The 27,580-nt window shown below is 41.6% G+C and overlaps 1 protein-coding gene across 2 annotated transcripts; it reads right to left on the bottom strand.

Moving 5' to 3' along the window:
• Positions 1-379: 379 nt before the first annotated feature.
• LOC114003889 (guanylate cyclase soluble subunit beta-2-like) lies at positions 380-18,956 on the bottom strand. Of its 2 annotated transcripts, none has more exons than XM_039380562.1 (16): positions 18,569-18,956; positions 17,764-17,837; positions 16,760-16,854; positions 16,420-16,580; positions 15,959-16,058; positions 14,616-14,836; positions 14,428-14,533; positions 12,691-12,794; positions 11,443-11,659; positions 9,801-10,121; positions 8,927-9,075; positions 6,563-6,709; positions 6,122-6,276; positions 4,450-4,664; positions 4,239-4,361; positions 380-2,849 (listed from the first exon to the last, which is right to left on the bottom strand). In XM_039380562.1, the coding sequence occupies exons 1-16, from the start codon at positions 18,569-18,571 to the stop codon at positions 2,818-2,820; spliced, it is 2,223 nt and encodes a 740-aa protein (XP_039236496.1). In that variant the 5' UTR covers positions 18,572-18,956; the 3' UTR covers positions 380-2,817. The 2 variants fall into 2 exon arrangements, with proteins under 2 accessions (XP_039236496.1, XP_027607059.1); XM_027751258.2 differs by lacking the exon at positions 380-2,849 and adding an exon at positions 3,301-3,501.
• Positions 18,957-27,580: the final 8,624 nt, after the last annotated feature.

Here is a 27,580-nt window from a genome sequence, read left to right as displayed (position 1 = left end):
AAATAATGTTTGAACACCAGATTTAATGTGATTTTAGAATCCATATGCTTTAGACAACTTTCAAAAGTTTCAACTCTTAATTTTTCTGAGCCTCAGCTTCCATGAAGCAATAGTAGGAATTGTCTTCTCCCACACTTTTTACATCAGTTCACTGTAGGTGACTGACACTAAGAATGCATACTAGTAAGCATGTCAGAGGTAGTGGGGTGCTGATGTTGCACAAACAGATACAACTTTGTGTATGGTCAAGAAATTAGACTCATTGGACATTTATTAGAGGTATAATGGTCTTTAACTTTCATATACTTAAAGGGGAAAAAAGAACAGAAAAGATGGAAAGGAAAAGAGGGACAGGAATCAAAGTAGTCATTGAGAAATAGCAGTTGGTATATTAATGGATTTATTTTTTAATTATATTTTTGCAGTCTTTAGCAGTGCCCACAGATTTAAGAACACATAATGATACACAGGCACATGAATTTTCAGAAGCAGCTGTGCAGATTCGACCTAGCTCTATATCTCCAGGAGAACCAGATTGTAGCAGAGGCCACAAAGAAATCACTTAGCACATCATTTTTACCACAGTACAGCATGAAGTAACTTACCATGGAGCACTCAATGGCAATTAAAACATTCCAATATGAACCATAGATGGTTCAGTGCAAAAAGGGCAGGTATAAGCAAAGCGAGTGTTAAAAGACAGAGAGATGCTGGCAGCAATTACACCATGGTCCTTTTCTTTCTTCTTCCCAGGAGGATCCATACAAGTTCAGAGGAGCTCTGAGCTTCTACCTAAAACTACTCTGTAGTTTAATATATCTATATTAAACCCCAGAATATATACTAAACCCTACTCACTGATGGTCAGGCTTGTTGGACAATTTCTGACCAGAAATTCCTTTTCTCAGAGAGGTGGTCAGTGGTATTCAGCCATGCAGGTGTGGGACTGCAAGAGCAGCTGAGACAGCAGGATGTTCCCTCCTGGACGAGCACTGGACACTGAGAGATGTAAAGTCCTGTGTCACACTTGGGCTTGGGACTAAAGTAGCTTTATATTTCCATAGTGAATGCCAATAATGATGGAGTCCACCACTGCCATTTGTTAAATGACATGTTCTCCACTCCATTGGCACAACTAGTCAAGAGTAGTGAAACATGTCTCTAGGCTGGAGACAAAAGACTCTCATCAGAGATGGTTCTAGACTTCAATCAATGGGATAGTGCTGATTTAACTGTTATTTCACATTTGTGTCATTGTGAGAGAGAAATTGGGTATTATCTCTCTTTAGGAAAGTCTTTTTAAAGCTACGGTTGTAATACAAGAGCACAAATCCATGAACAGGGGGAAGGACTTACTGAGGATGAAGGTGAAATTTAGATATTGTGTGTCTGAGGGTAACACACAGTCAAATGCTTGAAATCTTGATCCCCAACTTAACAATTATAATCCTTAGATGCAGCATCAACCTACAGTAGATCTCTCCCTTGCCAAAGAATGAACAATGCCCAGATAGCAAAATCCAAATAAATAAAAAAGCTTGCCATTCATAAAACTGCATTCTCCATGAACAGTGCTGCTCAGCTGTACGGTGGAAAGTGCTCCTGTTGGAGGGTGTGCCTACAACAGCATTTCAATCAGAGTCAGGACTACACTCCTGAGTGAATTTCCTGGGCAAACCCACTTACCTTACTTTGTTTCACATTGTAGAGTGGTCTCAGAGCAAAAAAATGGATCTTTTCTGGATGAAACTAAGTCAGAGGATGTGCTTATAAGGTGCTCCAACAGCTAGCAGGTATTCAGTGCATGGGACCACACCAGAAAACCCTCTGAAATACTTGTAGTTTGGACAACAGTACTGATGGTTTCACTCTACGCATCCTCCTCTAGTGGTCTGCTCCTGCAGACAGAGCTGTAGAGCACCCAGACTAGGGAGCTACTGTCTCAGAGATTTGAAAAAAAAAAAAAAAAATCTAACCAGGTGAAATTTCATCTTGTTATACTATAAAGAGGAGGAGATGCCTTTCATCAGTCTTACCTCTATCTGGCGTTTAAAGAGCCTCGCTCTTGCCGTGGACACAGAGGTGGAAATATGATGCTCCAGACTGTTACAGAGGAGCAACCACCTTCTCCAGTGAGTTCTTGCTCAAAGTTCAAACTGGTCTCACGCTGGCACCCTTAGACAAGGAATCCAAGCCCAAAGGTAATAAATCAGTGTGCAGGATGCATCTCCTGTCAAAGTCACCCACCTAGTCCAAGCTCCATTTATAGGAGTGAGAGCACAATTTATGATGCACTGAATTGTCCACAGCTGTTATATCCATTGTATTTTTGCTCCTGTGTCTGAAATCCCTGACAGTTGAACTTCAATTTTTCTCTGCCATTTCTGATCAGGCATAATCTAAGAATATATCAGCATGGAAGTAATTCAGCTGAGCAGCCTCTGACACCAGGTAAGTGATGTTGATCTTCAACGCTGTTGTTCTCAATGACGTTAGCAACATTAGTTCCAGCACTGACAGGCTCCCTCTGCAGTCTTGAAACTTTACTTTTGTTTAGCTGGATTGACAAAATGAGTAATAAACTGGAAACTCATCTGAAGGTCTCAAATAGTGCACAGGCCTTGAGCAGTCCTCCAGTGTTGTGACAAATTTGATGCTACATAACTCCACCATTTACATGTCCTTCTGCGCCCACCACACATGGACGGCTGGTTCAAAGGTCACAGATGCTTTTTTTACTGTTGGATGCTATCAAGTACATGCTATTTTCCTTTCAGGATGCAAAAATACAGGTTGTATTAGATCTATTCTGCACTTCTACTGCATAATTCCTTTGCCCAGCAAAAGACCTGTTAAGAGATTAAGCTGTTATCACAGTTAAAACGCAGATCAAACTCTGCTAACCTTCCACGGGGAAGTTGTTGGCTGTGCTGAAGTCAAGACAGATGGTCACTTCAGGGAATGTTTCCTTTATGGCAAGTGCTCATTTGAGTAGGAATATTTCTAGCCGGATGAGTCACCCCTTTCTCGATTGCTGCATCAGATACCAAAAAGTGCTTTTTACACGGGGATATTCAAAGACATGGCAGAAGCTGAAAAATACATCTTCAAAGCATCTTGCAAGGGTTTCCTTCTCCAGTGGGAGTATTATACAGCACGTGTAGATTGTTTAAAAAAAATAACCTCCACTGTTTTATTTTTACTGAAAACTGTGATGAAATGTTCTTTTTTTTCTTTTTTTTTTTTTTTACAAAATCACGTGGTGCTTGATATAAAAAAAACAGTCCCACAACAGCAAAATGCAGAAAATCATAATAATTTTTTTCTGTTTAATGTAAAACTAAAAAACTTAGAGTAAAGTGCAAAAATTAGAGCGAACATTTCTGTTCTGTGGCTCTTCAGCAGCAGGTTTGACTCTTCCCTGGTTTAGAGGACGGGGACCATCATCTGCATGCTGGTTGCCATGGAGACTCCCATCGCTTTTGGAATCACAAGTTTTGCCTGAAAGGAAACACTCCTGCAGTGTGAGTTTTTAATGACCATAGAGGTTTCTGTTTGTCAGCACATCATATACTAGATTAACTACCATGTCTAAGCAGGTGGGAGGGAAAGGAGTAAAATATTTTCTAGTAATTAGTGACAACATATTTAGTCTGTATAAAATCCACAAAACACATAAATAGGACTACAAGACTTGCTGCATTAGATTAGGCTGTTATGGCATCAAATCTGTTATCTCTCAGTATCAGCTACTTCAAAGGAGATAAACTTTGGTCACAGAACATGAGCATGGGAATAAATCCTTGCGACTCCTGCAGGAGACTGGCCTGAGGACTGAGGTCACTCTTTCTCAGGCTTGACTCGATAAGCTTCCCCATAACTACATGTTTTCTAGGAAAAGATGTGTACATGAACAATTGGGTCTGCCCATGCGAAGAGCTGTCTAACATTTATCTGTTCTATTTGCACTGCCAGAAGGGCTCTGGGGTTTTACAGCACTGTCAGCTTCTTTCTCCCTAGTGCACAATTAACACCTGGGATTGCTCCAAAGGTGAAATTTGTTTGACCCTAAACAGTGTGCAGAAGGGTTTAGTTTCACCAACGTGTATATGTTGGCATGAATTTCTGGCTTGAGTTACAACAATGGTTATTCAGAAAAGGAATATAAAGAACCTGCAAGATTAAGCCTCAGTTACTTCCTAGTTCTGTTGTCTCTGAAATGATAACTAAATAACTACCTGTTAAATCTGCAATTTTCCTTTGATTTCTTCTTTGGAGGCTGTTTTGGGCATCTGTGGGACCATCAACATACTTCATTGCAATAGCTGGGGTCTGGTCCTTCTCTGGCTGAGTCTGAGTAACTGAAAGAAGAACAGAAAAGGGTATTTAATTGTGTTGTATTAACATTCATTTGGTCAAGGAGGAAAAGATATGTGAAGTTGATCCTACCTGGCTGATGAGAACTTGGTATTGTTTCAGTCCTGCCTTCTTGAAAAGATTGAACAGATTCATGGCCAGAATCTAAGTCTTTCATTGGCCTTCCCATAATCTCATTCTCAGTTGCAGTTTTATTTCTAATGAGGAAGTATGTATGCATTTTCCCTTTGCCTTTTACTTCTATTTCTCCTCTCTCAGTAATCTCGAAATTCTTGTATTTTAGGCACCTATAGTATCAGAAACAAAATGACACATGAAAATTCAAGATTAGCAAAAATAACATTGATATTTTAAAAGAGCTAAGTAATGAAATCACAACAGTTTGGGAAAAACAAGTCTTGATTTGTGAACAACTGAGGGTTTGTTTCAACTGTTTATTCAGGCCTGCTGTGGTTTTATATATTAACATATACGACCTGATCAAAAATCAATGGATCACAAAGCCAAATATTTCAGAGTGGTGGAGGGTTCTTATTGACCAGAAATTAAGGACTGAGGCAGCCAATATCAGCTAGACAGAATTATCTCCAGTCGTTTCATCAGAGAAGGCAATCAGGTCTGTCAAGCATGATTTACTTCATTTTACATACAGACTTGCTACTCCCAATTGCCTCCTTCATGTGTCCAAAAATGGATTGAAGAGGACTTGATTTTCACTGGGACTGACACGAGCATGATCAGCTATAGTTTCACACCCTGTCCTCCTTGCCATTTTTCCACAGAGCTGTAACATCTGTCTCTCTTCAGCTGACAGTCTTGACCTTCCAAAGGTGACAGGCAGCAGCACTGCAGTGCCATCACCCAGCTCTCTCATTACCTCACATCCCATCTGCTCCCATACCTTTCCAAAGACCCCTGATCTGATCCTCTTCCAATATTGGTACTTCACCTACTCCTTGAACCCTGACTCTTGGTGCAGGGACCTTGAAGACCTCATCAGTGACTACTGAGGCAAGACAGGCCTTGAGTAACTCAGCCTTTCTTCAGGGCACTGTCTCTAAATCACCTGCCACAGCAGGTCCACATTTCCATTTACACTTCTCTGCTAACACAGCAGAAGCTCCCCTGACTGCCTTTGAACTTTCCTTGCCCATTTCAATGCTAGCTAAGCTCTCACTTTCCCAGTATCATTCCTGTGATATCCTGAGACAATGTTGTTGTACTCCTTCCTTTGCAGTTTGTCTTTGCTTCTCCCTCTTGCATACAGATTTTACACATACATAAAATTCTTGAAAATTTAATTTTTACTAACATGAGTTTCAGGAAAGTAAATTACTCACAGCATGAAGAGGATAGTTGTTTATGCAGTTAATCCTTGGTAAGTGTAAATAAAACTGTTTCTCTACAAATTATTGTGCTCAATTAGAGAGATTTTAAAGCTTTTATTATTAAATGTTCTAAATGTTCTGCTTTTCTAGCATCGCCTTATCAGGACTTCCAACTAAGTTATCACAATTATTTTTTTTAATATTTTGCTCTCTAGGATGGAGACTCTCAAATCTCTGTCCCCATATATAAGTACAATTGGAATAATCAGAACAAATAAAACTCTTTACAAGCATTGATTTTCCTTTATAACCTGCTTAAATTGGTGACTAAGGCAGCACCATCTACACTGCAGCTGTCAAAGCAATGGTTTTTAGCACTGATTTTAATAGGTAAAGTTTCCATCACAGTTACTCACTGATAGGCACTGGAGCTCAGATGTATTTTACTGGGCACACCGTGGCTCTCCATCCGGGAAGCAATATTCACTGTGTCTCCAAACAAGCAATAACGAGGCATCTTTTCTCCAACAACTCCAGCCAAGACAGGACCTGTATGGATCCCAACTCGAATCTTTACAAAGACATAAAACACCCCCCAAAAATGTCACTTGTTGTTTAACATCTTTCTTAATGCTATTCAGCCACCTAAAAGTTCATCTCAACACAACACTGGACACCAGTAAGATATCAAATTTCCACACGGAGAGGCTCCTCATGGAAAATGTACCCGTGTGGGTCTCGTTCAAAGTCACAGAGGAGTCAGAAGCAGCTCTTTGAGGTCCTGCTGCAATACATTAACTAGAAGCCCAACCCAAAAAGCAGACAGACACACATGCATCTTTGCATTAATGACTTACTTGGATAGGATTTCCAGAAACTGGGTTCTGTACTCCTTTAGCTGCAATTATCATCCCCAAGGCAAAATTAGCAACTCGCTCAGCGTGAGTGGGAACAGGCACAGGGACCCCACCTACCACCATATAGGCATCTCCAATTGTCTCCACCTTTAATTGAGAGGGACAAGCACGTGAGCATGCCATGTACATCTTACTCAGGTTAGTGTTTTGCTGCTAGGGTCAGCACCAACTCCCCCCTTCTCCTAAAAGATGTTTCAATCACCAAAAAGCTTTAGCACAGGTGAGTTTCCTTGTGACAGAGATCCTCTCCTTCACTCCACACTAAAAATTTCACTGCACTGTGTCCCTGCTTACTTGACCAAATTTAGATATCAGTGAGAGAGACCCTAAGGAGTAAGGGTTGCTGTGCAAGTGTCAGACTGTTTGCCTTCCTCTTACCCAGGAAAGATCTATATGCAGAGGGCTATCCCCAGGCACAGACTCCTGAGCCAGGTTATCTGATAGATTAATGCTATTAATTAGCTCTAATTCACAATTAGTGCTGAAAGCATATTTCTTATTTAAGAGAGATTTGTTTTTTTAAAGTCACAATAAAGCAAGGGAGACTATTCACTGGTGATTAAGGGGTTCACATGAACTTAAGGAACCTCCAAACTCCAGGATGTCAGAGAATGCAGTGTGAGCTAAGCAGTTTGGAAGCATCCTTCCTTACAGCCAGCTGTTTTCCAACAACAGCTGCAGCCTGCAACAAAAATGTTGAAGTGTTCATACTCCTTCAGGCATCCAGTCTCCTTGAAGTGCATGATAAAGGACCTGAGAAACACTTTGGATTTTGTCTCTGTATCAGAATTTTTGCTGGGAATAGGACAGGCCTGTTTGAAACAGAGAATTCTCAAATGTTTAAAATTCGCTGCAGAAGATTGTTACACGGTGAGGAAATTTTCTAAACTGCTCTTACGAGACTTCACTGTCACATTTTACCATCAGTAAACAAGACAACTTTTAGATTAGACTAACTGGATTTCTTAAAAAAGAACATCAATAGGACAGTGGAAACATAATTTAATATTTGGGTTTGTTCACTAACCTAATGACTTAAAACTGTTCACTACATCAGTCTCAAAGAATGTGTTCCTCTCCATGCCTTCTATAAGATAGCCAAACCCACAGTAATTTTCTGTAACAAATTAAAAACAACTGTAAAAAGCTACTAATGCAAATAGATACCCTAATTATTTTTCAGCTGTAATAGGAGATTTAATTTAAGAAGATTTATTCATAACTTCAGATGTTTATAAGCTTGGGCCAAGTTTCTTTAATCAATTTCACTATTCCAGTTCTCAACTCCCTGTAATAGTAATCTTGTCTTCCCCCTCTGTACCCTGGTAACCTCCTTCAATATTAATAGGAGTTATATACAGGCATCAAAAGGAGATTATTATAGTGACAGATCATTTACTCATGATGGATGATTTAGACAGAATACCATGCTAATTTATCCTCAAATCTGTGGGCCATATCCTGGATGCTTCAATTATTGAATACAATTTCCTTGCTGAGGCAGAAATGCCTCTGATTTCCCAGTACAATTTATGGTGGAATGACCTGCGTGCCTTGCCTGAACAAGGAATGAATTAGATTTGGATTTCACCCTTTACTATTTCTGCCTTCCTAAATATTTAATGTATTTGGGACAGACAGAAACTTAGGACCTGCTCTTCAGCTCATCAAATCTGGGTAATTCTGGAGATGTTAATAACTCTGACAATTTAGGTCAACCAGGGCTCTGATCCTTCCAGCATGGTTTGGAGACCACAGGTGTATTATAGTCTAGATCTAGTCGGTGCTCTTTGGGGTCAGCAGGAGATCGATATCACTGCTGAAGTTCTCCATGAAATTAAAAAAAAAAAGGTCTAGGTATTATCTGGGTATTGTTTATAATTTTATATTTCTCCACCAAAGGAGACACTTAATGACATAGTGACCTATTTACAACAGGTTGGAATAAAGGAACTAAGAAAATTATTCAAATTAGTCCATAAACCAGGATATCCTGTCATGTTGAATAGTTATTTGAGAAAGGTGAGAGAGAGAGATGTATGAAAGAACAGCCATTCTGGTATAAGTGTTGTGGAAAGAGATTTTAGACCATGACAGACCTTACATTCCTGTCCAAAACATTTAAACATAATTAATCACCTGTTTTTTAGTTTGTGTGGCCACTACAAATAGGCAGTATTTTATGGTTTATAAAAAACCATGCCAGGGTGAAGAGGACTTAATTGCATTTAAAAACGAAAAAACAAAACAACAAAAATCTTTTTTCCCAGACTATTTCTAGAGCCTTTATCAGTCCGTACATACCTTGTACACGTCATGCACCGTGGTCAGTCTGTCAAATCGCAGGTACATTGAATTTAACATGAGAACTATCTGAATAGGCTCACATTGGGCACAGATGTTGGTAAAGGTCACAACATCACTGAACAATATAGTGCACTCCTGGAACTCCCCTGTGAGCAGAAAGACCTGTGGTAAGTACTTGTAATGGCTGGACAATCATATCATCTGTTTGAGACTTGTTTGCAAAGGTCATTCTTTTAAGACACGACCTGTCAGTTGTAATACTCATACAAGTGTTCTGAGATGGAGAAATGTTGATATAAGAGTATATCAAATATAAGAATCATTACACACCTCAAACAATCCAGGCATTTGAATATATCACATACAGGATATACTTAGCTCTTTACCTCTAGCTCCCTGTATGTGCTTACTAAAGGGAATTTAGGCATATTCTTGCTATCCTTAATAACAATGGGAATCATTATGATTCTGTGTTTATAGGTAACATAGGGGAACTTAGAGAATTTTCTAGGAAAGACCAATTTCTTTATTCCTGTCATTTCTGAGCCCTCGTTTCCCTGTATATCCATGTTGAAAACAAAATCTTGGATTACTGTTGAAACACTGAATTTTGTTCACTGAATGGGCAGCTGCTATCACCTTTCACCTCCTAAGGAAAAAATCTGGTAAATAGTTTCCAAAGCTTTCTTTGAAAGAATAGACTATCTTTTCATTATCAGCAAGATTAAGGATCTGTGGTCCTCCTTCTACCTATGAATGTCACCAAGCAGAGAATGTGCTCCACAGCAGTGGCAAAGGGGCTGTGCCAGTGTCTCTGTCACCATCTCCTGACCCATGAATTACACACCACAAATGCATCCTGTTCATTCACCTGCCTCAACTCGCTTCCCCTCTTTCAGCTGGTTGGCCACGTGCTGGGGAAGCATAGCATAGAGCAGAGCTTCAGTCTTCTTCTTCTCTTCCTCCAGGTGCTTTGACAGTATCCGCAGTTCCTCCTTCTTCCTCTCCAGCTGGTTAGAGAGCTCCATCTCTGCCAGCCGCTGCTGATTGAGAAGGATCAAATCCCTGGTCACATCGTGAGGTGCAATGTCTGCAATGTGCATCTGTCGCTCCTCCAGCTCGTGCAAAGTGCGAAGCAAAGGCGAGCAGAGATAGAGCATGCACTGCAGGGACTCCATCCACATCATCTGCCCTGGTGGAGACAAGCCATGGTAAGAGCTTTCAGCAGCGTGGACTGTCACGTGACGCTCAGCATTACTGGTGTTAATTTTAGGGGATGAGTTCTAAACTCAGTCAGTCGGAATCACGCACAGGGGAACTGAGACTCACAGTGACTAAGTGAAATATCTGAAATTTAATCTCATGGTGGGTAGTTTTTGCCCCAGTTAAGTCAATGGCACTTTCCTTCCTGGAAGCTGGAGCTTTCAGTCACTATCATAACCTAAATAAGCAGTTACAAAAACGCCTGAAAGATAGAAGGGATTTTTGGTGGGGGATCGAGTTTTTGTAGGGGTTTCTTTGTTGAGATTTATGATTTTGATTTTGAAATATTTTTATTATTATTGTTCTTTATAAGTATACTTATTCTTCATAAGCATCACTGGTTTCTGAACAGCAATCTAGGAATTCCTATATCTTTCTTTCTCTCTCACCTCATCCCCAGGGCAACTGGATGAACAGCTTGAAAACTAAGAGGATTGAAACATCAGAGATACCATGTGAATTAACCCCCTGCAGCATAAGAGAAAGTACAATTGTGTCCAGTTCAAGTTCCTTGTTTTGGTAGCATCAGTTTTTTCAAGACCTCCCTAAACTCTTAATCTTTTTTCTGACTCTCAGGAATACCAGATTTGACACTCGTTATGTAAAGGTGAAAGGAGATAAGGGAAAATTAGGACATATTACATAGTTCAGAGAAGCAAAATTGAGGTCACAGAACACTTAAACCAAACGTCATTATAGTTAATTACACAAAGCAAAGGATCATTCCATACTCAGTCCTCTCAGCAAAAATAAAGCAAATACATTACCTTTTTTGCTAAGATAATTTTAACTGCTAAACTCTTACATGACATTGGGGGTGTGTGTGAAGGCAGAAATCGGAATCTGAAAATGTGACTACAAAAAAAAAAGCACAGCTAACTAATCTATTTTTATCCACATTTGAAACCCAGCCAGTAGCAAATAACCCCCCTCAAAGGCATAAATTAAGAACTAATCATGTATTCACATGTGGGTTTTGCAGCATTAGAAAAATGCCATATTTCTAAGCCTTTCAAATGGGAGCAGAGTTGTTGTTTCTGACCAAAACCCTTCAAAATCTGGTGAGGTAATAGCAGAATTTGTCTACAAGCATCTACTGTTTCTCTAAACAGAATCATCTAATCTCCTCACTGCCCAAAGGCTATTTATAGGACTTATGTGAGGTCAGGAGTACACAGAAAGACATCAGTTCAACTCAGCATAATTCCTGATTTAATATGAACACTTACGCATTGACAACAGCAAAATACCTCTCAGCTCTAGCATTGGCCGTTGTTTCCATGACTCTGGCATCATCTCTCTTCTAGTCTGGAAAACAAATTGGCTGTTGATGAATTTCTGGATGCTGGAGATGGTGAAGGGTACTTCGGGGTGAACGATCCTGAAGTACTGATCCAAGGAGATGCCCATGGTCTGAACGCCAGGTACAATCTTTTGAATGCTCACCCCAGCTTGCTTCACTCTGAGCTTAAAAAGAAAATATGGACCATGTGTTATAATTCGTGTCTTGTTGGGTTCAGACCAAGCTACAGCTGATCACTGCTTATACATGTACACACACTTAGTCTTGCTATAGCACATGGCTTCTTTCTGAGCAAAGTTTCTACCTTGTTAGTGTATTACTACAAAGCTCTGAATGAATGTCCTTTATAGCAAGACACCAAAACACCTTGGCATATATTGATCTTCTAATGGATGCCATGGGCTACTTTCTCTTAACCATTGGTGTGTAAAGGTTTAGTTATTCTCTTTTAGCCTGCTGACCATACATGAGCTCTTAATTTCCTCAGAAATGTCCTGCACTGTTCATCAGCAGTTATTGAAGCTCTGACCTAGCCACCAACAACAGGTGTAGGACTTTCCACCTTTGCACATTAGTAATTTTATTTAAATTATGCAGACCAGACATCTTGAAAGGTTTAAGAGTCTGAATTTTGTCTAATGTGGGCAGTGGCAGGAAGCAGATTATGTGCTCTGGAATCTCTATCAGCATGATGCCAAAACATGTTCCCTGAGGGGCTGCTTTCTTCTGCTGTCCTATCCTCACCTTCTCCTCTCTTTGGAAACCCGCCACAGGAAGCCCTGCCGAGGGGTGGCACAGTATGTGTGCACAGGAGAGGAGACTCAATCCTCCCCCAGAAGGTAAAGGGATTTTTGGGTTCTAGATGAGGTTGCACACTGCTCAACTTAGTAGGTAGCTGGGTTTTCCCAGTATTTGGTAACAGACAGACTGCTGCAATAAACCTTGTTGGCATATCTGTAGCTGTTTCAGACATGGTAAACTCAATAAAGCCAAAGGAGATTCCTATCTGAAATGATCCAGATCCAGCTGTTATGCTTATTGCATGTCTCTGTACAGAGTGCTTCTGCAAATCCTACAAATGAGTGTACACTGCACGCAGAGCACACACAGCAGTGCACTCTAGGACAGTCAGAACAGAGGGAAATTACTATTTGGTTTATGCAAACTAAAGGCCTTTACCACATGCTTGTCCTACCTCTTTGTCAAAAACCATATGGAAAGGAAGTCCATTGCAAAATGTTTTTGTGTCAATCCAGAGGCTCTTGGGATAAACAGGATCAAATCCTCTCAGGAGCTTACCTGTGACAAGATAAATACGTATTTTTTAATCAGGCTGCACTACTTTACTTTTTAGAGCTCAGTGAGACAGGACCCTCTATCATAATGAGTGAAGACAAAGCAAGCAGCGTGTGGGGCCAGAAATACACACACATCTGTGCTAAATGCTCTGCAGTTCAACCCACATCTGATTAGCAACTAATCTGAACTGGCTAAGAGTTTAAAACTTAACCACACAAAAAGCACAGAGCACTAGATGCATCAAATTATGTGGAAAAAATAAGAATAGGTGAACAAATGTAGACGTTGCTGCTCTATGAGTTTGCAGATGCCATAGCAATATAACACAGCTATATCTCACAAAAATGTGCATGGAAACGGACTTAATACACTTTGCTAGCTACTAAGGAACACTTACAGAGAAAAAAAACAGCATAATCTGGGTTTTAGTCTCCCATACAATGAGCTCGAGTCCATACCACAGAGACCAAATCACTGTTTCGTTTCTATTTTACTTACCCTGAGATTTTTTTCAAAATGGTGACAAATCTACAGAGGTTGTGCTTACTAGTAGATACTTTTGCAAAAGGAATACAATGGGTAAAATAATCAAATGGGTTCATTTTTTGAATGAAGCACCAAAACCTTTGAACTTCACAGCATAAACTTGGATTCTCCAGTAACCCACAATAATCAACAGGATGATTATTTCAAGTGCTCTCTTTCCCCCAGAAGGTGGCTATGACAGTTACTCTAGTAAATTCTGCTGAAAATAATTCTCAAGTCATTCAGGAGACTGGTGCAAAATATTATAAATTTAGAACCCAGCTTTTAGACGTCTTACTGCTTTGGGGAAGTCAATGTGAGTTTTTCATTTATCAAAGTCTGCCTCTTGATAACTCTCACATTCATAGTTAAGGGATTTTTTTTTTTAGTAATAATGCTATTCTAAAATTTTATTTTAAATATATATTAATTTCTTACTCAATATATCTGCCCTTGTAATGCATGTGACACTGCACCAGATGATACCAGGTTCGATTTTTCACTCCTCCCGGAATCTAGACAGCTTGGCAATACTGAGCTGGATTCTCACTCCTTCTGGGGAATCAGAAGATCCAAACTGAAAAAAATCCTTTCCCTTTATGAATATATATAAACTTCTAGTATATAAAGGTATGAACAGAGATTACCAGATTAGCAGTAGATTTTTGGTAGGAGGAAGTAATTTGGCTTTCAGAATTTACTACAGTTGATAATTTTGGAAAGGAGTAGCATCTACCACATTAGAAACATGTTTTTAAATTCATCATCTTTAAATCAAGTGACATGAAAAGGAAGAATCAAATGCACCACACAATGACATTTTATAGAAGAATACTTTTTAGATGAAAGCCCTGTTTAAGAGACAAGAGTGACAGTCATATTCCATTTAAGTATCTGTCATTACTAAGCATGCTTATTATCTTCAATTTTCCTGTGATTATCAATGTCTAACAGAAAGAAACTTAACCAGAAACATTTTGAAAATTCACAGAGGAAATATAAATGGTAACTTCCAAGTGGATGGGTGGGTGGGGATAGGGAGGCTTACTGACTTTCTTACTGAAGAGACTCAGAAATGATGACAAGTTCCCTCTGAACAATTTCTCACCTTTTCCTAATGCAATTATTCCTCTTAATGTTTTCCAGTGACTTTTCTTAACAGGACAGACAGAGTTTCCTCTGTCTCCCACTGTATTCTTGGCTTTTTCAAGGTCCTGTTGAAATAAATACAAAGGGAAATTAAATTTTCATTTTAAATATATTTTAACAATATATTGATAATGAACATTAAAATACCTCTTTATTCAGTTGGCTCTCACTTTGTTTTTCAGAGTCAACAAGACATTGAGGTGAGGAAGAAATTTCATTTCTTTCCTTGCATGGAAATACAGGGTTTTGAGTGACAAGAAAAACAATATGTTCTTTTTTCCCAGTTCTTTCCTCTTCTTCTGTTTGATTGACTATTTTCATTGAAATCTCAATGTTAAAAAAATCCAGGGCTGCTGCACCAATGATTCCTGAAGGGGAAACAAAAGACAAGGTATTGCCAAGAACAAACCCTATTCATTTTCCCTTTTAGGGGGTCCATGGTGGAATTTCACTGCATCAGAAATCACTTTTCGAAAGGACTCTGGAAGAAGAAAGCAATGTATGTCATTCTTACTATCACCACCATGATGAGGATATGAACACAGGAGGTAAGCTTTAAAGTTACTGTATTTTTTGCCTTGTCTGAGGACAAATGCTTATTTTCACTAGAAGCAGCTCAGTAGGATATCTGAAGAATGTGTTCAAGTAGTCATATAGCAATAATACGAATTCCCATTAACCCAAAAAATGCAGGGAGTCTAGAGAGATTCTTCTATACAATCTATTTCAGTCATTGCAGAATATTTTATTTTGAAAGGAAGGAAATGTCTTTCATGCAGATGTACAATCAGTTCTCTCATTTCTGCCTGGGTATTAGGCAAAATACTGGACAATGACATCAAAAGCTCTGTTTGAAATTCCAAATAGTTCTGTGCTTTCAATATGAAACAAGTTTTGATAAAGGGGGAAGTCTTGATAAACTTTTAAATTCAGCATCATCTGTGAAAGAAAGGAATATGATCACCTCTTACAGATCTATAGCTGTTTAACCCTTGCACAAGTACAACTGTGGAGATTCCTGTAATGCTGGTAGAAGATTCAGTTTTGAGCAGGGTTCAGTAGTAGTTTTACAGATTGCACATTCTACAGGGTGGATGAATGTCTTCAAATCAACTGTAATTTCTGTAATTTCTTCATTGTAATCTAAGGAGCATGAGTCACTGAGAACTAACAGTTAGACACAACAAACACCATGAACTTTAATTTTTCTTCCAGGAAGGGAATTCTGTAGCAGGAATGGACACTTATGGCCTGGGTTGTCTTGTCATAAATTTTGATGGAAGCTACTGGGAGCTAGGAGTGATCAGGCAGTAGGGAAATACTGAGTTTAGGTGTCTGGAGACTAAACTCTACCGGACTTCAATTCCATGGCCTGTCCTTAGCTGAAAAAAGACTCTGAAATCTGAGCAAAATGTATCTGCAAATATATGATTACTCTGTACATAAACTGCATTACCAGCTGATCAGTAAGCTGAATTTTGTCTCGTTACCTGGTACAATATGGCACAGACCTCTTCTGTCTGAATAGTAGTGTAAATGCATTGACCCATCTTCATTCTTTTCTACTCTAAAAGATGGTGCATTCATTTCCTGAGGAAAAAATAAACAAAATCAAAGCCTCAGCATCTTTTTCTGATAAAGAATACTGATGCATTCCACTTGTACAAAAGTATTCGTGTCTTAATAATATGAATAAGCTGAAAAACAGAGAATTAAATATTCCCACCTGTGAAGGAAAATCTGCTATGCATTAGAGCCAATGTACTAAATAATACCTAACCTTGAGGACTACTCAAAAATTGCCCTAACATTTTGGAGCAATCTGTTTCAGAACACAGGAGAACACGTTATAGTGTGTTTTTTCATTATTCACTATGAGATGCTGTTCCTTGTGCTATGAACTCTGGCAGAGTCCACCCATACCTGCTCAGCAATCACTACTTGGACTTGCCTGGTAAGATAGGGACAGGTAGCTGTGCAATGCATCCAGGTTCTCTATGAACTCATAGAGATTTCCACCCAGTGTCCTCAGCATGTGGTCATAGCCTGAGCGCTTACAGAATTCAAAGAAATACTTTCCAAACTCTCTCAGAACCAAGTCAGCAGGAACACCTGGCAAAATAAAGATACCTAATAAGAAAGGCTTGGAAATGCTGTCAGGTGGACTAAGAGCAAAGGCAGAATATTTGCAACACAGGGAGGGCATTCCAAAGGGCACAGGAGACTAAACCTGGGCTGCAGTGTCAGGCCTGAGCCAGGACAGTTTGTTTTTGCAGCATGGTGACACATACCTAATACTTTGCAGGCTTTGTCGACAAGCTGCATTGTGATCTCATCTTTGTAAACCTCAAAAGTCAAGAAAGAATCCTGGACTCCAGCCTGCAGTCTGCAACAGAGAAGACAATAGTCCTGTCTCAGCAGTGCTGGAAATATAACATGCTTGGGTGACCCAACTGGCATTTGTTAAGCACTGTTTACTGTGAACACTCCTTAATCTCCTTCAAGCGTTATAGTGGAACACACTGCTTCCCATAATGATGTAAGATTAAAATTAAATTGCTTTAAATTAATTAAATTGCTTTAAAATGGCTAAATAGTGGTGTTCACCCCTCCATTTCTGCTATTTTATGTTATGGTATAGCAGTAAACTCTTTCAAGGATTCAGGCATCATACTGTGGGGTACTAGAGCAACCAGAATCTTAGTTCGTTTTCTGTGGCTGGTGTTTTGTTTTTTTTTATATTAGCTTCAAAGATCAATATATGTATGTATTTAAGTATCATTTATATATCTTTATATATTGGAAAATACCATATAGTTCATAAAGTAAAGACAAAACCAGAGATGGACAGGTTGGATGGGCTTTGAGCAACCTGATCTAGTGGAAGCTTCCCTGTCCATGGTGGGAGGTTGGAACAAGATGATCTGTGATTCTATGATTTCGCTGTGTTTCTGAAAGTACTGGAATTAAATTGGCTTTATATCAAGGATGGCATCTTTTCAGTGTAATTACTTCTCAATATTGTCACAGTGAGCTAGTGAGTCTATTGCACGATTGTCTATAAGACTAAAAGTCATCTTTAATTATCTGATATGACAAATTAATTGGGACAAATTAGTATCAGAGTATGAAGTGTTACAAGGCAAGAAACTCTTGCTTTTGCCCTGCTAGTTACTTCTAATAATTACTTGAGATACACATCAGCTGCCATTTACATATGGGAAATTATAATCCCCTGGTGCTGAATTCCTGAGCGTTTTCTTTCAATGCACTACAATTATTGGGAACACATTACCTTAATTTTTCCCATGTTTCTTCACCATACTTTTCAACCACCAAAGACTTCAGGCATGTGTTTATAAATCCATACTGTAAACACAAACACATGAAATGGAAAATACATTACTGATTTTTTAAATGCTTCCCCAATGTGCCACCTATTCCAGATTCCACCGCTAATTTTATATTGCAAAACATAAAGTAATAATGTTTGACAGCCATTATATCTTTCAGTAAACAGCACAGCCTTTACCTCAGCATTTCACAAGCATTCATCAAAACAGAGCCAACAGTCCATCCTGTTTTGGGGAGAAGGACCCGGGGGCTCCCGCAGGTCAGTGATGCGCCGTGCCGTGGATGCAGCCCGAGGAGGGCACAGCAGCCACGCACGGCTGTCGCACCCGCGGGCGAGGTGGCTGTGCCGTGGCTGCTGTTCTGCGTTAGCAGAGACAGACCCCGCGCTGGAGATGGCGGGGAAATATCCCCGACTAGCCCTGTCAGCGCAGCAGCAGCCCAAGGGTGATGTGCACCGAATCCCCCGAAGTCCACTGGTCAGCAGCATCCTGCCCGCGGCAGCAGGCGCTCAGCCAGCGGCAGCGACGGACAGAGGCTGTCTGGCTGTCTGTCTGTCCGTCCGCGGCAGGAGCTGCCTGTCTGTCTGTCTTTCTTTCTACTCCCGGCATCACCTGCCTGTCTGACTGTCTTGTCTATCCCCGGCTGGAGCTGTCGGTCCCCAACAGGAGCTGCCTGTCTGTCTGTCTGTCCCCGGCAGGCGCTGTCTGTCCGCCCCGGCTCGCCCGCCGCCCCCCGGCCCCGCTCACCATCCTTTCGCCGCCGCGGCCCCTCCGCCGCCGGTCCCTTCTCGCCGCCGCTGCCGGCCCGGGGGGGTGGCCCGGCCAGGCCCGGCCCCGCCGCGCTCACCGGGGCGGTGACACCCGGTGGCCGCGGGCACAGACGCGCCGCCGGCGCTCGGAGCGGCCCCGGTTGGTGCGGTGCCGGGTGCCCCCCGCGCCCCCCGCGGGTCTGGCTGTTTTCCCGCAGAAAACGCGCGGTTTCCGCAGCTGCCGGTGTGTCAGGAATTCCGAGCGCAGCCAAGAAGCATCCCGGTGCCGTGGCATCGCCGGCACGACGGCAGGTCACGGCTGTCCCCCCATCCCGGTTCCCGCTGCTGGAGGTTGCAGCGCGCCCTGCCAGGATGTGGTGCGACCAGACCCGGCTGGATCACCTGGTCCCAATCTCCTGAGACCCCGCTGGGGCAAAGAGCCGGGAGAGTGACAGGAGCAGAGACGGTTTCTTGCCAAGGCTTTCTTAGGACTGCTAATGGGGGAGGCAATAGGCACCGCTGCCCAAGGACAGGAGGCTTGTAGGAAGAAGCAGAATCTTCCATTCAACTCAGCCCTGCGTTGCTAGTTGCTACCACAGGCCTGACAAGAAGCAGGACACGAAGCTCCCTGCATGTGACTGCCATCATCCAGGCTGTGTCTGCAGCTGCCCAGCCTGTCCAAGAGGAAAGGACAGCAGCAGGGGTGTCAACAGGAACACAGTGATTGGTGTTAGGTGCAATGAATTCATGGGGTTTAATGCTTGGCAGAGTTACCTCATTTCCTAGGTTTATTTTTGGAAGAATTGTTTGTAGGTCACTTTTGAGAGTGGGTCCTGAGAGGACAACTATTTGGGGAAAAACCCTCTCCCCTTGATAAAGATGAGCTTCTGTCCTCTGTCAGCCAGACTGGGACAGGCAGCCCTGTGGGTGGTGGAAGCCCTGTGTCACCCACCTCGTCTGCTGTTTGGTGCAGAGGCTGTGGGACACTACAGGGGACTGTGTACTGAGCTAGGGCTCTGTGCCAGTCTGGCAGGGAGGGTTTTTCTCTTGGTGTGGAGATTCCGAGGCACTGTGCTCATGGCTCTGTCTGTGGTTGCTCAGTTCTCCAGTGCTGTACGTGTTCAGCAGGGACATCAAAAACCTGGGTCTAAGTTCTACACCAGGCACGGGTGCTGCTTTTTTAGTGATCACAGCCCTTCCACCAGGCCTGTGCTGTCCCTGCCATCCCACAGCCTCTGCTATACTCCCCCCACCCTTTCTGTCCCACACACATTGGTGACTCTCCTGTGACCTCAGTGATAATAAACCTCTTCTCAAAAGCTGTCCCCTTTAGCCAAAGCCTGGTTGCAGCCAGGCCCAGGGGAAGAGAACTAACAAAAGTCTGTGCCCTGCTGTATTCCTACAGCTGTGTGTAGAGGACTAGTTTATCACAGAAACATATACACAAATCCTTCTGTATTTCCTGGACAGTATCAAATATTTATTTAAACACACACCTGTTGGAGCTAGCATTGGCCAGCACAACAGATGACCTATCTCCTGGTTTTCTGTCCCTACAGTGGTTCTAAGGAGCACCCACATCTGCTGCAGAGCAAGAGGTGGTCCTGGACCCGCAGTCCTATCCCCATCACTCACCTGGCTGGCAATACCTAAGGGGAATAAACACCACATCATCTAAGAATCCTATGGGTATGCTTATTGCCTTCGATGTATAAATTAATTTCTATTATACATAAATAAAAGTAATTTTCAAGTTTATAAAATATGAGTCACTGGGGGGATTTGCAATTACAGTAAGAACTTTACTGTCTTCTCTTCTAGTACTTTAGTATTTTTCTAGTACTTTTCTTTTTCTTATTGTAGGCATCACACTTAAATAAGCAATCCAGTGATTTTAATAACAAAGATTAGCCACTATCAAAAAGGTTTGGAGATGCAATTCAGATAAGCTATCCAAAATGTACAATAGTACCTGTAAGCTATATCTATATTGCATGAGGTAATTCATACTGGAATTCAATTTATTATTGGTTTTGCCCTTCTTTGGTTAGTGAATTGTCTTTTCAGGTCTGTTTGTCATTATGAGAGAAATTTGGATAAAGAATCTTTGACCAAGGATTGTTAGTGTGCATCATGAGGCTGCTCACTCTTCATAGTCTATGGTCCTTCATGTGCCCTTTGCTACCTCTGTCATCTCTAGGTGGATAACAGAAGTCTTCCAAGTAAAAGAACAGAAAGTAAGAGAGAAAAAAAAAATCATAATACACTTCTGGTGTAACTCTTTAAAAATTCTTTATTCCTTTGGCACAATGGAATACTTCCTAGAATTTTGAGATCAGCAGCTATCTCTGTGTATAGTTACCAGTCTTTAACCAAAGACAGAAGACCCAACATGTTCCTGTATCTCAGCCCACTCTGTGTAAAATGAAGACAGCAATACTCCCCTTACCAGTCTATTGCTGTGCTCTGGTGATGGTGTTCGTGGTCTCCCTTAGTGCAGTGCATTCAGATGTCCCAGACTATACTGGACCTTGTTGCAGTCATCTGGCATTGACACAAATTGCCACCTGCTGCAGCAGAGCTGGTATATTTGGGTATGTAAAGGAGAGGTTGGAGCAGGATGGCTTTAGTTTCAGAGGGTTTCTTGCTTCCCAAGGCATATGGGGTGGATGGGAATAGGTTCAGAGAGAACTGTGTGCTGGAATTCCCCTGGTCCCTCTCCTCTTGTGAGGGCACATGATGCCTTCAGGTGTAGTATGGCTGAAAAGTCCTCCATGGGCTTCACCTGCACATAGCCTATCCTTCCTCCCATAACCCACTCAGCGTCCAGTGCTAAAGAAGGATGTCCAAACAGCAGGCTAAGGACTGTGCTGCAAACTTCCTGGCAGTCTGTGAGCAAGTGTGCCTTATATTTTTTCTGCCTTTGTGGCAAAAGATTCATTAATTTGGAAATGCAGTGCTGTGGCCTTGCAAAAAAGATACTCATTCATACCTGACAATTAATTATATCAAGATCCCATTTCCCCTGGCCTTTTGTTGTGCATGTACCCAGTTCTAAACAGCATCCTTGAGCTCTGGGTAGTTCAGCAAAATAAATGGGCCATCTGCAAAACTGTATACACTGCTTTTTCAATTAGATGAGAAGTGAAAATATGCAATATAGCAATTTATAGCTTCTGGTTACAGCCTTGGAGAATGCAGTCATAGACCGTCATGGTCTGTCTATGCAAGGCCATCCTCCTTTTTCTTCTGTTTCTCTCTGTCGTGTGATCATTATCAACAACTCAAAGCCATATGTTAGTTGCCATGGTGGAGGGGCTGCTCCCATAACCGTCTGAGCAGAGCACATTCTAAACATTGCAGTCTGGAGCCCAAAATACCACAGCAGTAACAGAATCCTTTCTCCAAGTGGTTGCCAGCACTCTCTCCTACAGAAGACCCCTAAGGACGCAGGCCTTTTCAGCATACTTCCTTCAAACAGAGCCTTACATCCGTTGTTCAGATATCATGTGTACACATTTGTCTTGAATTAGCCTGCACAGTGACTTTTTAGAGACTCAAAGGGAAAAAGAATCTGTCCTTCCACCAATGGGAACCAAAAAGGAAGTTTTATATATATATATATATATGTATTGGTAGGCTTCCAGTACTTCACGCTACCAAACCATGAAGACAGCTGATGCAGAGCCTAGATTAGGAATAAAAATAAACACAGGAGATGTTCTGCCCTGCATATTTTGGATGGCTCCAATTTTCAAAATACATATTTAAAACCCCCAACAGTTACATTTGAACTCTTATTAAAGAGTCTGGGCAAAATTTAAATAACTTTAATGTAGACTAAACAGCAGTGAAACTGTGCTAGTATAGACTTTACCTTCAAGAAAGCTTTCAAAATCCCAGCTGTTCTGCTTATCTGTTAAGCTGAGCTGGAGATGGGAGGCCAGGTCAATAATATTTAAATCATTTTTGCTGAACTGACGGGAAAAGTCACCAGCTCAGGTCCAAAACCTATTCACAGCACACTGCTGGGGATGGAACTGAAGAAGTGAAGGATTTGCTCTGAGAGCTGGATAGTCTTTGGCATCATTCCCTCTCCCTCACCTTTCCACGTGTGCTGCCATGGAGCTCTGCTCTCCCATTGTGTGATCCACCCTGATGCTTCCCTTCCCAGGCACTCCTCCAAGCTGGGGGGAGTCAGGGCTGCAGCCGTGAAAATACGCCTCGTGCAAACGAGAAACTGGTGCAGGAGGTACATTCGCATTAAACTTTCTGGTTAAAGTCTTGGTGCATGTTCCTCTGGGTATTTTCTTCAGCTTGCCTCTTGTATTGCTACTTATTTTCAAGAGCTAGAATCCAATATCTTTGCTTTCTACACAGAAAATTGCTCATTACTTGTATTTTCCCCCTCTGATTGCTAGTTAATGAAATTTGTTCCACCTTTAACATCATTGCCATGAGCTACAAAGAATCATTTGTCTCAACTGCCTGGGGCCAGGCTCGTTTCTGCTGCAGCTCACAGACGGCATAGTTATCCAGGAGACTGCAAGAATGCAGTCAAGAATAATGCAAAAATGGGTAAAAGCCAAGGCTCATCAATCTTTGGTGCTATGCTATGGCATCTGTATTGTACTCCGAGCCATGTAGCTCGAACACATTAGCATATGGAGCTGTTCGGTCACTTTCTGGCATCTTGTTCCTTTGGAAAAGTAACTGCAAATGTTAACGTGTTTGTGTCAAATGAAGAAATAGCACAGTACCGGCCTGGGCAGGCCATGCTGTTAAACAAGGTTGTAGGTGAGGGTCTGTGGTGTATTTCCCTTCCATCCCAGCAGCATCCCTCCCCTGTGCTTTAAAGAGAGAGCCTTTCCCATAATATTTATGTCACCTACCATCTGCTCTGCAACTCAGAAAACTCCAAGGGCCCAGTTCAAGAACCCAAAGCAATTTACCAGCACATCCCTGATAATGTCAAAGTAACAAATGGTAAATGCTGTCTCTAGCTTTATTTGGATTTTGTATTGTGAGACGTTGCTCCTTTAGTTTTGGAAATGATAATCCAGCTATTCTCCATCACTTTATATCAAATATCTGGGGGATTGTGCTGAAGAGGTGGACCCAGGTTTCCTGTGGCTGCAGATATTAAGACCTGTAACTGTTAAATTGCAAATCTTATTAAATATGTTGATAGTTTTACTTTACTTTATGCCCCAGCCTCTATCACATCCAACCTTGTTCCAATCAAACAGCTCTGCCTTCCAGTGAGCTTTCTCCTTGGCTACTCTTTCCCACCAAACCACCTACCACTGATGCTCTCTCGGTGCTTCAGATGTAACATTCAGCTTCCTTGTTGCTTTTACTCCTCCAAGTAATACTTTGGAATAGTTCTAATTATACAGCATGCTTAGATTTCACACACCATTATTAGCAAATACATGTTTACTCTGGCTTTCCTCGTTTCAGCTGAATCTGTGAGCTATATCCCATGTAATAACTTCGACTGAAAAATACTTGGATCCATTCTGTGCAAAGGTGAATTTATTATCCTTTTTTGTCATTAGGGACAAATTCTTCTACACTTTAGGTCTGAGTTTTCAGAGGACTACAGCTCCCATGATCCCCAAGAAGAACTGGACCTGAGCTTCAACAGCGATGCACTTTGGGAAGAGGAGGAAGTACACAAAAAAAATTCCCTTGCTTAAGCAAGAGAAGTAAAGTATGAAGGTAAGTAGGGAATCCTAAATAGGGAATAGTAAACTCTTCTGGAAAATTTAAGTGGAAATCTGTGATGGTAGTGCAAGAGAGTTCCAAAGGGCTGAGAGAGGCAGCTAAGGAACTCTGAGGAAACTTGATTTGTCAAGTAGAAGGGCTATTAACCAGGAGTTTATACATGTTTAAGGCAGGATGGCTGATGAGTTAAAAGAATGAGAGTTCTAAGGAAGAAATTCAGATTCTAGTGAAGAGAAAGGAAGAGGAAGACTGAAGGCACGAAATGCTTGCTTCTGTGCCCACTGTGTGCCCGTTGGTCTTTAGAGGCACAGTGGGATGAAGGTTCCTATTCCTCCTGCACAGGGAGAAACGCTGTGATCAGGAGTGAGGAAGGTGATAGGTGCTTTTTGACTGTTAGAGCAGCCTTATTTTTTGTAATGGGCTGTACAAGGGGTAAGGGCTTAACTGGAGAATAAAGTGACCCACCTGTCTGTGGTATAGGGTGAGCTGCTGGGATAAGAAACTCAGATACAGACTAGCTGATAGCAATTAGTAAGAGGTAGTTGGAGGTAGCCCTGTGTTTCCTGTGTCTCTGCCTACAACTGCAATCTCCTTTTTGATCTCTCCTTTCGAAACTGGAGGTGTTGCTGATGATCTAACCAGCACCTGACTAGCCAGACATTTGTACTTGGAGGGTGGCTGCATCGTGTGATGGGGGAGTGGCTGTCACCCTGGAAAATCCTTTCAGAGGATTACCTCAAAATCTCCATAATTTTCCTTTCAGCCTTAAACCACTCCCTTCCATCCAGTCCACAATGAACAAATTTGAAAGGCCCAGTGTGTTGAGATGGTGTGCAGAGAGAAGAGCCAAGCTCTACGCTATCAAGAAAACCTGAGGATGCACTTTCTGATGTTTATTGTCTATTCTGATTTCACTGTGTATTTCTACAGAGTGAAATTATATTGTAATTCAGTAAAGTCCTCCCCATCTCCCCCAGCTCAAAACAATATAACCAAACCAGTCAGCATTAGATGTTTAAAAAGATTCACCACACTGTTTAAATTGTTGGTCTGACTTCTTCTGTGGCTGATTACACTAATCCTCAGGAACAGAAAATACCTTTCTGTAAAATACCAATAGTAAAAAAAAAAAAGTCTTACTAGGTCAGGCTAGCTACTGAAAATGCTTTGCACCTTTCTGACCTCTGCTGTGGCTATCTAATAGCTCGTATGGATTAATTCGGGGACAGTAGCAGTCTTTATTCTGTTTTTGGATTTGTGCTTGGTTTTGCACTGATATAAATACTAGATAAACTAAAATTGAGATTTTGAGGTTTTTAATGTTAATCGTGGAGCTACATCTGTTTGAGATTGATTTCCCTTGAGATTGATTTTTCCTCTGATAACTTCTTTTGCCAAAACCAGTGTTTTCCCATCTTGACTTGAACCTCTTGGTTTCATTAAAACTGGTTTTATATATCTTTGTATCTTTAAGTAAGGCTAGAGAATAAATGTCTGTCTTATTTTACGATGAATTATTTGTTGGAAGGCTATTTTGTTTAGAATAAGAATGTGTATCTGCACCCCTGTCTAGTCTGCTTGAACTAGTTCTGCCCCAGATGAATGAAGCAGTTTAGTTGTAGCTACAATAAACTTGACAAAGAGTGTAAAAGCTGTCCAAGAAGCAGGATAAATCCCTTGAGCTCATCTCTAGGCCACCAGTAGGATCAGAACCAGTTAATTAGTGTGTGCCCCATGCTCCAGTGTAGATTTGTCACACACTGAGAAACTGGCATTGTCCTCACAATGGACATAGCAGAAAGCTTCCCAAATCCAGACATCATTGGCCTTTTAAAAAACGGTTTGCAAGTACAGCTAACACCTTAGTGCTGTGTGAATGCCAGCTTTGCTCCTCTTTTTTCCTGATCAGGATGATCAGTGATGCATTCCCTGCTGAAAGCAGGGAAATCCAAATCCTGGTCTTTCATGGAGCGGGGCAGGGGAAACAAGGCTTACAGTGGGACCTGGCTGTGGAATTAATGAAGTGGGATGATGTGTACCTGCACGTGTAAAATGGGAGCTGCACTGCAATAGGAACTACAGCTCAGAAGTGTAATGCTACCTCTGGCTGCATGGAATAACATGGATTCAGCAGCACCCTGCATTTTGTCTGTGTGACCAGCAAGTACCCTGCAATTTGTTTGTGTGGATGGAACCATTCCAAAGTGTGCAGGATCACACTGCTGCTGGAGCACTTTGTCCTCCCTGCTGAGGCACAGCAGTGCCTGCAGCCCCTCAAGGAGCTTACTGGGGCTTTGCTCACCTCCTTTCTTGCTGCTTGGCTAGTTTCTTCCTTTCTTTTCTCCCTTCTTTTCCCTACTCTAACAGAGTGGGAAAAGTAAAGTTGTGTGTTTCCAAAGCACTGCAATGCACACAAACCAGCTCTAAGTGAGCCTTGACTGGAAAATCTGTGCTGCACAGCAGGGTCATCACAGCATGCACTGGGTGTGAGCTGATAGGAAAGACTGCCAGGCTGGTGAGGAGCCAAAAGGACCAGGCATCCTAATGGTACTTTGTCAGTGGCAGTGTTTGTGAAAAACAGATTAAAACTAATTTGCGAGTTAGTTTTAAAATATTAATTTATTTTGCTTGATGGGCCTGGACACTGCATAAAGTCAGCATCAGTTACCAGAGTATGCTGTAACCTCTCTTCAAAGCCCTGCACAAGTGGTACTTGTAATGCAGGTGAACAGCGGTGTCCACATTTTCCGAAGGGAAAACAGAAGAGCAGTTCAATGGGGAATAGAGGAGATGATCCAGCATGTAACTCCAGAGCTGCTGACCGTCAGATCTGTGCTCTTTTGTTAGCTGAAATAAGCAAGTACAAATGCAAAGCTGGAGAGATGTGAGTTTCTAACTGAGAAGCAGAACGACCAAGCAGCTAATTGGGAGGAGGCTAGCCCCAACTTGTACAGCTGTTCTGTCCCAACAGCTTGCCTGATGGTGTAATACATCAAAACCAACAATAATCCTGCTGTCCAGTAACGTGTATGGGCTAGTTACTATAATCTGAACCGCAGATGAAAGCAGAGATGCAAGAAGGAACATCACAGGTAAAGCCAACCCAAATCTATAATGACAAGTCATTCAAAGGATTGGTCATTGAGATGACAGACTCTGACTTACATGGGCTTCCGCCACTTACCAGACTTCCATTTGCTGCCCATAAGCCAACAGCTTCATTCCTTGTTTTGCCCTTTGGCAACATCCAGCTACCAAAATTTCTAATGCGGTTTTATGA

The sequence above is a fragment of the Pipra filicauda genome, unplaced genomic scaffold, assembly GCF_003945595.2.
Source record: "Pipra filicauda isolate LSUMZ 115617 unplaced genomic scaffold, ASM394559v2 scaffold199_size1391877_pilon, whole genome shotgun sequence".
Taxonomy (NCBI): domain Eukaryota; kingdom Metazoa; phylum Chordata; class Aves; order Passeriformes; family Pipridae; genus Pipra; species Pipra filicauda.
The sequence above is the reverse complement of the archived record's forward strand: the minus strand, read 5'-3'. Positions and strand labels throughout refer to the sequence as shown.